A 16511-nucleotide genomic window follows, 5' to 3' on the forward strand; every position below is an offset into this window, starting at 1 on the left:
TAAATAACAATACTGATAAAGAAAGGACTAATGTAAGGCAGACATGACTTTGTGGTTTTTACTCTGAATTTCCTCGCTTCCTTTAAGTTCCTATCACAAGCTAGAGCCATTCTCTGTCCTGTAAATCTGCCCTATCTGAACCACATATGAAAGGATTTGTGCAAATCCTATTAACTCTCCCATTTTAAAATAGTACCTGAAGTCAAACAATGAAAGTCAGTCCTTCTGCCATAACCAGCCAGTAATTCAGAGAGTTCATTCTCGTTTTAATCCCATGCTGAAGGGATAAATTCAAATGACCTTAACTGCATTAAAGTCAAAATAGAAGCTTTAGGATGATCCAATTAAAATTCAAATAAAAGCCTTAAAGGTTTTTATTTTGACCTATGGGAAGATACAGAAACCCTCTTCAAGCAGATGATTCTTTTATATGCTTATAAAAACCAATTGTTTATTACTAAACCTTCACTCTGGGTAGGCTGGGATCTGCTGCGGTTTAAATAAAAACATCACCCAGTGACTTAACATTTTTGAGTATCTAAAGTCCCCTGAAAGTCCAGCTGACCTCCATGCGGTCACCTCAAAAACCAAGGCCACTTGGATCTCGTGGCTCCCCCTTCCCATGAGGCCGCCTCTGCAATGCCACAGCCAAGGGAATGGGTGTTGTCGCGGGCCTGCCCTGGGAGCCACACGCACCATAGGACTCAGGCTGACTGACCCCAATCAGCCCCTTGGCCACCTGCCAAGGGGCTGGGCGTCGCAAAGCCTTTATGCCAGGAACTAGAGGAGTACAGGCATTGGTCAACACTGATGATGTCACCCAAATCCTTGCATCTGCATGACACCGAGGCTCAGTGTAGAGTGCCACCTCTTACTAAGGTTAAAATAAAATCCACATCTGATGCTCTAACAGTCCTGGTATCGATGTTGGAGAATCTGGGACAAATGGTTAGCATTCTAACCAAACTGGTTACTTCAAACATTCCCATTAGACAAGTGATAGGTGAGTAATAATGGTGTATCTTTAATTCTTAAAAGTGCGAAAGGCCAAACAGGTTGTACATTAAAGTGGAACCCATGTACTTGAGCTACCAGGGCGAGTGATCATTCAAGTGTGAAGTCAACAGCTTGCATTTACACCTCCCGTCAGCAAAGAGCACAGGAGGTAAGAGGACACGTGCAGCCAGTTCCGTCAGGAAAGAGGGTCCAGCTTCTCCAGGACTCGTAAGGACTTGACCTCCCTGAGTACTTTGTGTGCTATGTAAGAGGCAATTTATCAGAAAAATAGTAACAGAATAAAAAAAAAAACTAAGAAAAAAGAATTATTACCTGAGGATCAGAGCTAGGAAAACATGAATTCCTCACCTTCTCACGTTTTTTACTTCCCCAAAACATATTAAGTTGAGCTACTGAATAAGGTCAAAGCGGACCATGCAGGGGTACAGAAGTGCTTATCAAATGTGATGTTAATATGAGTATAACTGATACTGAGCTTTACTGGTGATTTCAACCTATGGAATTATTAGAATTACTTCTACTCCCAAATAGCAAGCCCACATTAGTTACAAGAGCAACTGGAATATATCAGGTGTACAATCAAGTATAATATGATTCTTTTATTAAAAAAAAAGGAAAACACGAATATGGAACAAGAATAATTTAACAGAATTTTAGAACACTCACTACCCAAATACAGGAATGGATGAGGCAGGATAATGTATAATACAGCAAAACCTATACTCAAATCAAGGTTTCCCAGGAAGACTAAAGAAAAGCAAACAAACATTTAAAAAGATAGGACATTTCATTTTTAATCAGTCAAAAGAGAAAAAGAGCTCTAGACAATATCAAATTCAACACACAATAGACTACAGTTACACATTAAATATAATTACCATCTATACATATGCAAAAATATAAAGTTCTATTTCATACAATAAAACCCTTTATAGAAACCATTTTAAAACTAAGCAGAACTTCTCAACTTATACGTGAGGTATTAAGTCCTCCTGTAGGTTCCTTTAAAGGTTTTAAAACAAAATGCTAAATCTAAAAACAATGTTCTCTGGTCAGTTCTCAATTTAATGCTACTTAAACAAAATTGATAGCTCAATCACATACTTCTTTAATATTGTTCAGGCATCTCTAAAATTTTCCATTTTTTCAAGTACGGAAATAGAACTCAAAATATTCCACAATACAGTACTAAACAGATGGAGTATTTAGGAAAGAATTTGTTGTCATATGGCACAACGTTGTTTTATTTCTTCAACACATACTGAAATAAGTATCAGGGTTTGGTTTTGTTTTTGTCTTCCTAAAAGGCGAATGTTAAGATACATTGGACTGTAGTTAAGACTTGAGTGGAAAATAACCTCGTCAATATATTATCACAAAAGTAACACTGGTAACAAATTTATAAAAGGATCCAGTCCTCTCTACTCAGAGAAACCAGGGACTAAAGCTCATCATGATAAAAATATTCGTCATGAAGCTGCCGGCCGTAATCTGTGGCTTCGCTGGTGAGAAACAAGTCCTGGTTCTCCAGAATCTCGGCCTCGGAGAGCTTCCTATCGCTGTCCAAATCCATTTCATCGATGAGATGAAGAGCCTTTAACCCAAAACAAAAGGTGTCAAGTGAAGTCAGTATTTTCAGCACGATGTTCATGGTTTACTGGGATTTGATTTGTAGAAACCATTCATATATTTTTTTTCAGTCAGTTTGCACCATACTTTTGAAGAAGTCCATGGCCAACAAAGGTTAACAATCACCGATAGGAAAGTCGGGTACTCATTACTGTCTACGTATCTAAAAACACTGCGCATTGTAACCAGGTCTGCCTATGGCTTCTCATGATCTCCTTTAACTTCTGCCGGGCTCGGCCTCCTTTTCTCGACTCAAATCCAATTCAGGGTATCTCAGATTTAAGCAAAATAAATAGAACCCGTTTTGAGCCCCTCTAGGTAAACAGAAATTTTTATCTACTTACTGTACTATCAAATTAATGCACGATACAATCTTTACTTCCTTGTCCCCTTGACAACCTAAACCAGTTCATGGATTTAAATCAAGATATAGCAATGCACTGATCCTAACTATGAGGGGGGACCCCCCCAAAACACAGAATTTATTTATAAAAATGTGTGTATATATTCTTACATGTTTAAACTTCAGGCACCTTCAATGTATTCTCCATTTGATGCAATATATCTAACAAGATGTTTTTCCACTGCTCAAAACAGTTTTTGAACTCGTGGATTTTGATGCCTTTTAGAGCTTCCGTTTTACTCTTTTGAGGACTTTTCTCATTCGGGTAAACAAAAAGAAGTCAGTCGGGTGAATAGGGAGGGTGGGCCATAGGGGCCATGCCATTTCTCACCAAAAACTGATAAACACTCACCGTGGTGTGGGCAGGTGCGCTTGTAAATAGCCCATCATGAACTGTGCAAATTCGTTGAGTCTTCCAAGAAAAAAATTTACTCAAGACAAACGCAGCATCTCACAACTGCGCCAGAGAGACCCAGATGGGTCCTAGAACACTCGCCCAGCAGGGCCGTGTGTACTACAAGGGGCCCACCCTCCAGAGGATACTTCTGGTTTTGGGGGGATCCTCCCTTGTAAGTAACTTGATCACTGCTTTCTTTAGCTTAAAATGTTAAGCTTCCTCTCCCATCAATAGCAGCGAATATGCAGGGGAGATGAGTCAGTCTTTAACACTCACCTCTTCCTGGGCAATGCCCTGGTTGTTGGGTACCACCCAGGACAACAGCTCCTGAGGATCCAGCCTGCCGTCCGCGTCTTTGTCATAATCATTCAGGAATCTATCTTTCTCAACAAGTATCCACTCCGGATCTTCACTGGCGGCTTAAGAGTAAAAAAATAAAAAACTAATAAACATTCACAAGAGTAAGACATATATAAGGAGTCTGATATATCCCGAGGATAAAGGGTGCCCAAAGAAACAGAAATACTTAGCAAAGTGCTAAAAAAAAAACAAAACGCACAAACTACATGGTAACTTTCAAAAGTGACACGCAAGTCCAAACAACTGTTTTTAAACTGTTGCGCAGTGTATCACAAACCAGTGATTCCGTTAACTGCTGCTACTTGTCTGACACCTAGTTTTCCCAAATTTGATCTAAGTGATATTTTTTATGTATATCATCTGACTGCATAAAGCTTACTATGTGTTCTTACAAAGTGATGCCATGTGTAGTTTTAAAGTGGCATTCACAGTAAGGGATGCTTTCAAGCAATAACTCGGAAAAAAGACAGCTGTTTAGAGAAAAGGCTGCATATACAAACTCATCAACTTTCAATCAGTCAGAAGTCAACTTCCACGATCTGTACCACCGTTTATGGTATTTTATATTTCCATTTCTTTTAAGATCTATATGCAAAGACACAAGATTTTGTTTAAACATATCAACCTTTACTTCCTCCCTCATTTGATTTCATAACAACATTATATTTGTCTGAAAACACAGGCATTTTAGACATGGAAGTAAAGTGAACAAGACTGTCTTCTCAGATAAGCTGGGGGTCTCTTTGTTCTGCTTGTATTGTATTTAACTTGGCAGAACAAGTAGAAATCAGGTCGAGTTCTTCCAGTTCCATTTTCTTCCTTAATTCCATTTTGTCCCCCTTTCTTCCAGACACCCACCCCCAGGCTGCTTACCTGGATCCCGCCTGTAGTCACCCAGAAATTCTTCCAAACTAACAAATCCATCACCATTTTTGTCATGTTCTTCTAAAGCCTCTTGAATGACAAATTCCTATTGCATAAAATAAATTAGTAACAAAATTCTCAATCCTACCACCATCTGAATCACTCCTCCTACAGAACTTCCTTAGGAACAACCGTTTTGATTGCCTATGCTTACAAAAACTGGAGTTTAGAAGCAGGAATGAAACACCAAATAGTGAGTCACTCGCTTGGCAAAGACCCTCTCCTATGTTTGCAAACATGGTATAGTTTTTCAGAAGCGCATCCTGTTGCCCTGGCTGGTGTGGCTCAGTGGATTGAGTGCTGGCCTGTGAATCAAAGGGTCTCCGGTTCAATTCCCAGTCAGGGCACAGGCCTGGGTTGCAGGCCAGGTCCCCAGTAGAGGCAACATGAGAGGCAGCCACATATGGATGTTTCTCTCTCTCTCCCCCTGCCTTCCTGTCAAAAAAAATCAGTAAAATCTTAAAAAAGAAAAGAAATGCCTCCTTGTTTACTGGCCTCACTTTTAAGTACCTCTATTTTTACGCCTATTCCATTCATTCTCCTCTTTGGTATCAGGAGTGAAAGCTCTGCCACCTCTTCGCTGGGGCAGGGCCCCCCACCCCCGCCCACTCCCTGAGCTTTCACTTTCTTTCTCGCTTAATTCCAGCCCCTCCCAAAGCCTCCCTCCCTCCCATCGGCCCCCCCTTCCGGGCCTTTAGGCGCACAGGAGCCCCAGGACTGTGCAGAGCCGTGAGCCGTCCTGGCCGCGTGTCCTCCTGGCCAAGCCTCCCACAGCTTAGAGCCCCTGTGCTCACTGCCTCACCGCTTGCTGGGGTCTTCCCTCCTGGGCTCCAGCACAACTGTGACAACAGCGCGTCCTCGAGCCTCCCATTCGAGCTGAAGCCAGCGGCTCCGTCTACACGCGTATGAGACACCGCCTGACTACAGGTGGCTGGTTTTCTAAATTACTACAGATTTTATGCATAGAAATCAGAAAATCCTAAAACGGAGATCTGAGAATCTCCTCAAATTATAACCCAGTGTTTGGTACCTACAAGCATATGTGATTTTTCCGGGACAGAAAAATATAGTTCACATCACATTTTTAAAGGGGTCTATGATCCAATAAAAGCTGAGAATCCTGGATCAAAAGGATCATGACTCTATTCAGGTAATCTCTTGGGCAACAACATTACTTCAATAATGTCTTTCATGGATAAACTCATTTTTGGAACTACATGAATGGAAATTTCTTTAAATTCTAACTTTTAATCTAAAGTAAAACCACTTAGTTCATCTTGTACCCTCGCCTTTCCCTATGTATAATATACCCTTGAAGAGAAGAAGGGATGCACAGAAACAATTCCAGTAAATATTAATTTGCGAAGCCAACCCTGCATGAGACACTACCTTGTGGTCACCCATCGTATGTGCTACCATCAACTTCCACTCAGCACGATGAAAACCCGCCCCGACACACCCCACGCCGCCGTCGACGGTACTACCCTTTTATTAGTCACACACACTCGCTGCCTCCTGCCTTCCCACACCTGGTCGGCCTTCCTGTCTACTCACCGGTCAGGCCTCGACTCCACCTTCAAGGCTCCTCACTTCCCCGAGACGAGGGCAGCACCCTCCACCTGCCCTGCCACGGCTCAGGCTGCTTGTCTCGGCCGAGTTCTGGCACTTCATCAAACGGCGCCCAGCACTGTCCCTCCACGAGGGCATGGCTTCTGTGCCCAGGGGAAGACCCGAGCCTCGCAACGGGAGGGAAGCGGCCCTCACGGCGCTGCCTCGCCACCGGGCTCTGGAGAGCCACGTGCCCGACCATGACCTACGGACCAAGCAGCTGCACCCTCCTTCCCTGAAACATCCTGAGCACAGAGCCGCGTGGCTGGCGGCTGATGCCAGGCAAAAGCCCTCAGTATAACTGTTGAGTCTAATAATTAAAGCCACTTTGGTATATTAATCTCTACTCTCCAATAGGCTCTCTAGAAGCTTGCCAAGTCATAGGAGGACTCAATTAATGTTTGTTGAGTTAAACCTAGAGTGCAACGAATTGCTGAGCCGCTCCTGACAGGACTCTTTATGCCTAAAACTGCAAAAACAGTAGTCACTCGCAGCTGTACCTGTACGTCCACATCCCCCCAGTGAAAAGAGATGCAAACATGTTTTCTAAGACTAAAAACTTTCACACGTGATGCAAAACTAAATAGAAGTTTCAGTGTTACTAATACTGAAAAACCACAGAAAAGTCTGAAAGTCAGGGGAAGAGTGAGGCTCATGGATCAGAGGTTAAAAAACCAAACTACTTAGTCCTTCACCTTCTCCCTCCCAGGAAGCAGCCCCTCCCCCAGGAACCCTCCTTCCCAGGCCTGATCTCAAGCAGGGAGAACCCGCGAACTTCCCGTCTCTTCAAGTTCTGGGCGCCTCACAATTCATTTTAATGACTTAGTGAAAACAGGCTTTGAAGTTCTGGTCTCTCGATAGTTCTCTGGAAACTTTTCTTCCTCACCTTCATATATTCCACTTCTTCAGGATGCTCAAAAGCAATGAATTCTTCAAGATTCAAACCAGGATCTGAATCCTGGTTAGCTTTTTCAAATCGTTTCTTGTCCTTTAAATGAAGCTTGGAAAATTAAATAGTGAACATGTTTAAACGTATCATCATAAAATATCAGCATAAACAATACTTTGAAAAATACAAACCATGTGAATCTAAAGGACATTTTCACACATTGGTGTATCTTCACATCATCCCTGTGCAGGCTGCTGAGCAAGACCATTTATGAGAAGGAGCAGAGCCGGGGCCCGAGGGAGGGGCGCAGACCCGGACTCCAGCCGCGCCCATCGCCAGCTGCGCTGCGTGGGGCCCCCTGCGTAGTGCCTCTGGTTTCCACCAGGATAAAATGGGGATAATCCGACACCAAAAGCAGAAGCAAAAATAAACGTGTGACGTATCAGACTACTGATTAAAAGCTTCTGCACAGCAGAAACCTGTAACAGAATGAGAAGCCATGGGGACAGCGCCCCAACCAACCGAGCCACGCGGCCAGGGCTCCATCTTCCTGTTTTTAAAAAAGTGCACGCAAGTAGTACACCGAGTGGCCGCTTTCAGGGACATGGCTCCTTTTAGTTAATTTCTCACAGCTCATTCTGTAATTAAGAGGTTTGGAAGTAATAGTGCTATATTACTAATCCTGCATAAATTCTGTTTTGAAAATCTCTGGGAATAACTTTTCTTTCTGTAAATTACATGTATTAAAGTGTGTATTTTTAAAAAGCTCCATTTCAAATATTTTATAACCTTTTAATCCATGTGTTTCACTGTTAAAAAGAAATGCTCTTTTCTGTTTTCTAGAACTTAAGTAACATTCATTTACCAAAACAACATTTCTTTTATGACAACTGATTTACAGAGATGCTCAGTTCCCCAAAAGAATTCATCTTTTAAATATTCAGAATCCATTGGTCCGTTAATTACACTAATCCAATTCTGAACAGCTGCTTTTAACTTAATGCTTCATATTTTCAAATAACTAGATAAAATAATTTACATTTTATGTTCAGGTTTCACATAGGGAAAAACAGACAAACAAGAACTTGATGTACTTTGTTGAGTCAATCAAGTTTTCTGAATAAACCTCTTCAAAGTACTAAGTGCTTAGATTTCCTTATGAAAGAACGCTTCAATTTGGAGCAAAAAGCTCCATGTTTCAGCAGAGGGAACGGAATTTGGCCAATTTTGCCTATGAAGAAAGGATCTCTTTCAACAAACTGAGATATCTTTAAAAGAGGAAAATAATTTTGTCCTTCACATTTCTCAGATTATTTAAATAAATCAAAATAATGTGATGTGTGAAAGCATTTTTACTCATGGTCATTTGAAGAACACAACTTAAGTACAATTCATAGTCAAGAAGGCAATACATGCAACTACTGGTTTTCCGAAGTGGCAAACTTCTAAAAAGACAGTAACAAAAGATTTTCAGTTTCCTAAAACCTCAAAACTGTTTCCTTCTGTATAAAAACGCTGTATTCTACTGGATGGTAGAAAACATTACATACAGTTGTAAAAATACAGAAATTACTGATAATCATTTATTTCTATATTGTAACAGAAACTTGTGAAGAACAAAATTGTCATGTTTGGTAGGCTAACGACTTTACATGAAAAAATGTATAATTTGTCATATCAGAACCAAAGTCTAGGTTTTAAAAAGTCTTATTAGCCCATATAAGGGTATTCTCACATAAATAAATATTGCTTATACATGCACATTCAGCAGCTGGCTTTAGAAGTTAGAGCAAGTGAGCTTTGGCCAGTTAGGTTCCCAAACTTTAATTTTCCTGTTAAAATACTCGCTGCTCCTATCACAAAGAAATGCTTTTCCAGGCATTTCTCCGCCTGAGGGGGTCGTTATTCCAGGTTATCGCTATTCTCTATATGGAAACAGTAAAAATAAGATAAAACTCAGGTATCCAATTAATTTGTTTTTAATAGACTTCCATATAGAAAATAATTATTTTATTTAGGTATTCCATTACTTATGATTTATTCATGGTATAACGTTTAGTCTGTAACTTTAAGACTGATTCATTCTTCATCGTTGATTTTTTACTTTGGGAAACAATGCAACTGTTGCTGAATTCATCTTTATGCCCTGCGTTCACTTTTAGAGGGTTATTCCACTTTTGGAGAATTACAGCAAATTCCAATAAAGTATTATGATTAGAACTTCATGTAGAGATACATTCCTGGGTTGTCAAAGAACACCCAGGAGGACCCCTACAGAGGAGGGTTCAATTGAGAGATCCACCAATGCCTTAGGTTCTTGCTCCATCTAGTTCACTCTTAAAAGGTAGAGCCTTATAATCAACATGCACTGAGTACGCGGTGGAGAAATACTGCGTTAGAACCAGACATCGTTTTGAAGAAAAAATAGTCGTTTATGTTACTGAGTCATGTATCTCTTCAAAGTGAAGCTTTTCTCCTCAATGCCCTCAGACTCTCTATTACCTCACACCCTCTTAAGAATATAGATTAGGTCCTGGCTGGTGCGGCTCAGGGGACTGAGCACCGGCCTATGAGCCGGAACGTGGCTGGTCTGGGCGCAGTCAGGGCACAGGCCGGGGCTGCAGGCCGGGTCCCCCGCTGGGGGTGTGTGAGAGGCGGCCGATGGCTGTCTCTCACACGTCGACGTGTCTCTCCCTCCCTTTCCTCTTAAAATAAAGAAATAAAGCCTTAAAAAAGAAAAAGAATACAGGTTTTAAAAAACCCACATAAACACATCAAATACTTTCTCATAGTTTGTCTTTTGGGTGCCAAAAGAACATCAAAAAGAACACAAGTAGACTCTATGTATGGTAAGGTTGTAACATACTGTATTTAACTCCTGCTGTTCCTTGGCAAGGAGGCCATAACATCATACGATGGTTTGGCTTTAGAAGAGCATCAGGATTCGGGTGAGGTCTTTAAAGAGAAGTTAACATAGTAAAGGGGGGCACCTATTAGATAGGCAAAGCTCATTATCATCATGTTGGCTTTTTGGCACCAAGAAGTGAAAACGCGGATTCATACGCATTTCATTCTGCTCTAAGATGAAGACCCAAATGAGGAAAAAAGGAAAAAGAAAGGTACATTTTTCCTCTGTAAATTAAACTCTAAGTAATCTAAAGCTGATAGAGTTAACAAATGCCTCAACAATTTTTAAAATCTATGCATATATGTAAAAAATATAAACACATGCTTTCTTCAACAATGCTCTTTTAAGTCAGCATAGAGCTGACACTATTTATTACCTTTTCTCCATGCTACTATTATCCAATTATGAGATATGAACAAACTAAAGCCTAAGGAGGTCGCACACCCCACCCCAAGCTGCACACCGGCTACTGGCACGGTGGGCCGCGAGGCCAGGCGGGCCGGCTCTGAGACAGGAGCCCCGAGCCTCCACCCCACGGGCGCCTGCCAGCTCCGGGCTCCAGGCGGCCTCGAGAACTCAAGCGGCCAGCACAGCTCCGCACAAACAACACGTACGAGGATGAAATACGGCCACGACAAAAACTCAAAGGCAGATACTAACAATGGGTAAGTTAGGGAATCGGAAGAGGCTCCAAAGTTTTCCAAGCATACCTGACTAATATTTTGAGACGTACCGGTTTGCAACAGGGTGCTTGGTGTCATTTTTTCCCCACATATGAAATCTTAAAAATGAGATTTTAAATGGTGCAGCCACTATGGGAGACTGTATTGCAGTGCCTCAAAAAATTAAAAGAGCATTACCATAGATCCAGCAATCCTCATTATGTTTCTGGGTATATACCCAAAAGAACTGAGAACAGAATCTCTAAGAAGTATGTGAACAACCACGTTCACAGCAGCATCATTCACAATAGCCAAAGAGTTGAAGCAACCCATGTGTCCACTTATAAATAAATGGATAAGCAAAACACTGGAGTATTATCTAGTCTTAAAAAGGGAAACTGTGGCCTACATTACAACACGAATGAACCTTGAGGACCTTATGCTAAGTGAAAACATTAGTCCAAAAAAAAAAAAAAAAATAGGAAGACAACAGATGCCGTATGATTCCACTTATGTGAGGCACCGAGAGTAGTCGAATCAGAGACAGAGAGCAGAGTGGTGGCGGCCAGGGGCTGGGGGAGGGTGAACAGGGAGGTAATAGGTGTGCTGTTTCGTTTTGCAAGCTGAAGAGTTCTAGAGCCTGACTGCATGGCAGTGCGAATGTCCTTACTGCTACTAAACGGCACGCCTAAAAATGGGAAATTTTATTTTATGTGTACTTTACCACAATTTAAAAACATTTTTTTAGACAATTTATACAAAACTATGTGCTTAAATTTGCGAATGGGCCTCTCATAATGTGTCTTCTTAGTAAACATGATATAAAACGGATTGTCCAATAACATAAAAAATAAAATATTAATACATATTCGAAACACACACACACACACACACACACACACCCCAATTCTGGAACTGAGGACAAATGACACCCGTGACAAAAAGAGCTGCAAGGGTAACGCAGAGTGTCCACAGTAAGAGGGGCCAAGCTGGCTCGAAAGGAAGCGGTCGCCAGGCCCACTGAGGTAGACAGAGCGGGAGCGGGAGCGGGAGCGGACCGCCTGCGGGAGAGGCGGCGCAGCCTAGGAGCCCAGGCCCTCCGGTGCGCAGTCACGCAGGGAGGCCCAACAGCTCGTGCCCGTTTACTCACCTGCCTGAAAGACTCCTCTTCCGCATCATCCAGAGCTGTGTTCTCATCGAAGTCAATCACACGATCATACATCTGAATGTTGTACTCATCCCATGACACAGAACCATCGCTGTTTTTATCATATTCAACGAACTGTTGCTTTGCTTCTTGCATAGCATAATGTTTAAAAGACATTTGAATCCATGAACTGAGTTCACCTATGAGAATTTCCCAGAACACAATAAATGTTAACAGTAGTTCTCATACTTAGAGGATTCCTAAACCATCTCTAAAGGAATAAAAGATAGTCAGTGTCTGCGAATACTGACTGAGAAAGGGCTTAGTTGTATTCATAGAAATAGGAGTAGGGTGTGGGAAGATGGTTTGGGGCCTAAGACTCCAAAAGGTCACATCTAACATATGATCCAAAGAGAATGTAAGCTCCCTGAGTAAAGAGTGAGTGTACAATTTGCTCACGGAGCATCGCCAAATGCCTAGGAAGCCCCTGGCCTAATAAGTCCTTAGTAAGTGAATTATCAATTGGCCAAAAGAACACTTGACTTAAAAAAAAAAAAAAATTATCCATAAAATTGCAAATACCTTTGCTATCATAACCATCTCAGGAAGCAAAAATCTTTAAATAACTAACCTATTTATTTCAATATGTATTAGAAAAAACAGTGGTTTTCATTTAGGAAAATATAAAATTTTCCTTTAAAGTAAATTTAATATTGAATCCAAACAATACTAAGGAAATAAGACGACGGAGAGTAGACACGGCCTAAATCGGGAAAAGGCATTCAAGTGGCTGAAGTTTGAGAGGCAGTGACATTTTTCATTCATCAGAGCTAGTCCCAGGCCTGAGGGAGGGGCTCCCGCAGAGGAGCTGACACAAGAAGAGGGGACTGGGGCAAAGCGGGGCGCCCACGAGGAGCAGGCACACGGCGCGCGGCAGCCCAGTGAAGGCGTGAGGAAGAGGGGCCGCACCTGCTCTGGCCAGAAAGGACTTCGTATTCAAACTAGGACTTGAGGAAAGAGAAGCACCTCCGGGGAGGCCGTGAGGGTGTGGTGGTCACTCCAGGGAGGGGAGAGGCCTGTGCCAAGACCCTGGGGCACAGGGACACACAGACACACGTCCACACATGTCTCCTGCTTTTCCTGCAAAGACCACCTACCTAAAAATATGTGACTATACCTAAATGTACACATACACACATATGCATATACATTTAAATTTATTCATTGGAGGGGGAAAAACCCGTTGCAGTACGCTCCTTTTAACCATGACATAAAACATCTGGAGGAAACGAACAAAAGTATGGGTAGCAATTATGATGATTAATTTATGATCAAAACCTCAATATTCCTAAAGGCACCAATGTGGGTACTTTATTGACAGCCTATCTTAAATTTATCAGTTTGTAATTCTCTCTCCAGTAACTTCATTCCTCAGATGCCGAGCTGCATTACAACAGGTTACAGGTTATAGCACAGTAGCTCCTGGATTTTTGTTGAGGATCAACTTTGAAAATATATAGGGCTCATCACTTGAATTAAGCAACGAAGAGAGGCAGTTGCACAGAAATTGACTTAGAATATTCTTTTAATAATCTGTGCATTTCATTTCTGCCTACAGACTCTACTTAAGATCACTGAGATTTTCTTTTTCTCAAGTGAAGGATATTAAAAACTGAATTAAGATCAGATTTGGATTCTAGTCCTGGCTTTGCCACTGACGTGAGAAAGGTATTTATGGGCTTCATTTTCTTCATCTCCACAAAGAAAGGTGAACAAGAGGATTCTAGGGCCCTGACGAGCTGTAATAATTTGTGATAAACATAATTCACATGCAGCAGGTCTTTCTGTACTTGCTGATAAAAAGAAGCAAATTCCTATAATTCTAAGCAAGCGTGTATCAAAAGAGTAATAAATCGCTTAATGCCTTAAATTGGTTTTTCACGTGTCTCTAGAATGAATCACTTGTTGACACTAACGAAAGTCCTATAAGGAATAGGGTGCTTGCTCAAGGTATGACTTGCACATACATGTAGAACAAACGGTGTTTATATATTATTACAGAAAGCACTGAGTTTTACTTGGTATCCGACCCCTACAGATTTCCAGGTGTACCCGAGGGAAGGGAGCTGGGGGGAAGCAAAGGATCAAGGGGCTCAACTATAGGGCGAGCTAAGGTGTTCCTTTGGGTGGTGGGCGCACAATCCAATATGCAGATGATGTAATATAACACTGTACGTTTTACCTACATAATCTTATTAGCCAATGTCACCCCAATAACTTTAACTTAGAAAATAAAAATAAGTAAAAAGTAAAGATTTCCAGGCGTAAAACCTACTCCCTATGTCCTTTTTACCCTCTCACAGTACCTCTAATTGGGTCGAACACTAGCAGTGAGCCCTCGACAGACACCCCTTCTTAAATGTGTGTGTTTGTGTCCATTGTTAGCTGGGCAGGACGTCCTTACTTTCGGTGAGAAAGCCATCTGAGTCCAAGTCAATCTTCTTTATGATTGACTTCAGCCTTTTGTGTTGCTCCTCGGGGGTGAGTTTAACATACTCGTCGACTTCTTCCTTTGGAGGGTAAGCGATACACAGGGGCCAGGCATTACTACCAGTGGAGCAAAATGGTGGAGCAAACCACGGCTACCAGACGCCTCCCAGTCGACTCAACCTGCTCTCCAAGGCCCCTGTCCCTCCACACCCTCGGTGGCCCTGCCTCGTGAGGGAGGAAAGAGGTTTCGGGCCTCGGGGTCCCCAGCGAGCGGCGTCCCGCCCGGCGCCAGGGTCAGGCCGCCCGGAACCCAGCCTGGGACCCAGCCTGGGACCCAGCGAGGCCGCCCTCCCAGCCCCGGCCCGGCCCGGACGCCTCACCTGGCCGCCCAGCAGCGCCTCGCGGTCGTAGTCCGTGCGATGCTCGCCGTGCGCGTCCCCAGCGGCGGCGGCGGCCGTGGCGCAGAGCAGCAGCAGCAGCACCCCACGCGCTGCGGGCCTCAGGCCCAGCCCCATCGCGCCGGCCGCCGTGGACACTGGGCGAGGCGGGGGGCTGGCGGAGCTCGGCGGCGCGGCGTACGTGGGGGCACGCAGCGCGGAGGGGCGGTAGCGCCGTTCCCCGGGTCCCCCGAGTTCAGGGTCTAGCCACGACTGCGCAGTGCGGAGGCCAGAGCGAAGCTTATATAACACCGGCGGAGGGGCGGGGCGCCACCGCGCGTCGCTGATTGGTCTACGGGGCGGGGGCGGGGCGCGGGGTGGGAAGAACGCCCGCCAGCGACTTTCCCAAACCGCACGCCGGCTGGGCCTAAGATCGGCGGCGGGTTCCTATCAGAAATTCCTGTCCACTCCGCGAGTCTGTCCCGGTGTCCTTCAGTGACAAAGAGGCAGGAGATTTGGGTGAACACACTACAGTAGTTACAAAATTCTGCCCTGGAGAACCAATGGAAAAATATCCATTTCCCATTATTCAATATATCTCCACTGATTTATTTCACCAGAGTAGGACAAACAAACGCACGCACACTCGCGGGATATTTGTATCCGATGCTCAATATCTTGACTGTACAGTTCCGTGAGCTTGGCCAAGTTACTGGGCCCTTGAAAGCCTGTTTGCTCATTTAGAAAATGGGCATAATAATAATACCTTAAAGAGTTGTTGTGAAGATTAAACAAATAATATGCATTTAGACAAGTAGTTGGCATATATGGTGAAATGTTTGGTAAGTGTCAGCTTCACATCCATGCGGGTGAAAAGTAAACTGTGATTGGATGGAAAGAATAGCTACCTCAGCAAGTACCTAGGAAACCCCTTACCAAGTAGAATACAAGTTTTGCCTGTTCTTGAACATTATATAGACGGCATTATACAGCATTTACAACTATTGGTCACACGCCCGTCTGTCTTAATGGAAGTACAATAGGATGCTACCATGGAAGAATGCAGACACATCAAGTTCGGAATTTCGGTTTCTGTAGCTCACTTGCTATATAACTTTGAATAAGTGATTTAAAAAAAAAACAACTCTGTTAAAAAAATGGAATAATAAGACCTGTCAGTTTTGTGTGGGGATTATAGTATTCTATATAAGGTGTCTCACCCATAGAAGGAGCTCAAAACTTTAAAAAAATTCTTTAAAAATGTTTTAATTTATTGATTTGAGAGAGAGATCATTCTGTTGTTGCACATTGGTTGAGTCTTGTATGTGCCCTGACCAGGGTGGAACATGCAAACTTGGTGTATCAGGACAATGCTCTAACAAACAGAGCTACCTGGCCAGGGCCTGGAGCTCAAAATTTTTTATTTTTCTTTTTTTCCCCCTAGTACATTCCTACTCAACCTTTCAGATCTAGCACAAGTGTTTCCTGAAAGATGCATTTCCTAACTTACTGCCACCAAAATTGTGTATCTCTTAGGTCTCTCTGTCCTGTCATTGTGCTTTGCATGTTCACTGCTACAGCAATTAGCACAGTCTACTGTGACTATTTGTTGACATTACAAGAACTACGGAGCCTAGAGGTCAGTAACAGACTATAGGGCAGTGAATGAAGGAAGAATTTAGACTGAATGATCATACAAC

At 42.9% G+C, this 16511-nt stretch overlaps 1 protein-coding gene across 1 annotated transcript; it reads right to left on the reverse strand.

The window, feature by feature from the left end:
- Window positions 1-1637: 1637 nt before the first annotated feature.
- Window positions 1638-15056, reverse strand: RCN2 (reticulocalbin 2). The gene is made up of 7 exons (XM_054588683.1): window positions 14815-15056; window positions 14409-14514; window positions 11948-12144; window positions 7225-7338; window positions 4680-4776; window positions 3723-3865; window positions 1638-2611 (listed from the first exon to the last, which is right to left on the reverse strand). The coding sequence occupies exons 1-7, from the start codon at window positions 14947-14949 to the stop codon at window positions 2459-2461; spliced, it is 945 nt and encodes a 314-aa protein (XP_054444658.1). The 5' UTR covers window positions 14950-15056; the 3' UTR covers window positions 1638-2458.
- Window positions 15057-16511: the final 1455 nt, after the last annotated feature.

Source organism: Pteronotus mesoamericanus, unplaced genomic scaffold, assembly GCF_021234165.1.
Source record: "Pteronotus mesoamericanus isolate MK-2021 breed Mesoamerican mustached bat unplaced genomic scaffold, CSHL_Meso_final contig_1242, whole genome shotgun sequence".
NCBI classification, from domain to species: domain Eukaryota; kingdom Metazoa; phylum Chordata; class Mammalia; order Chiroptera; family Mormoopidae; genus Pteronotus; species Pteronotus mesoamericanus.

Excerpts from the sequence above, each read along its gene's own strand:
- RCN2 (XM_054588683.1), bottom strand. The coding sequence starts at position 14,949 with ATGGGGCTGGGCCTGAGGCCCGCAGCGCGTGGGGTGCTGCTGCTGCTG. Across the intron at positions 7,339-11,947 it reads AAGAGGAGTCTTTCAGGCAG|CTTCATTTAAAGGACAAGAA; the intron begins GTGAGTAAACGG and ends TAATTTTCCAAG. Across the intron at positions 4,777-7,224 it reads AAGAAGTGGAATATATGAAG|GAATTTGTCATTCAAGAGGC; the intron begins GTGAGGAAGAAA and ends TTTATGCAATAG.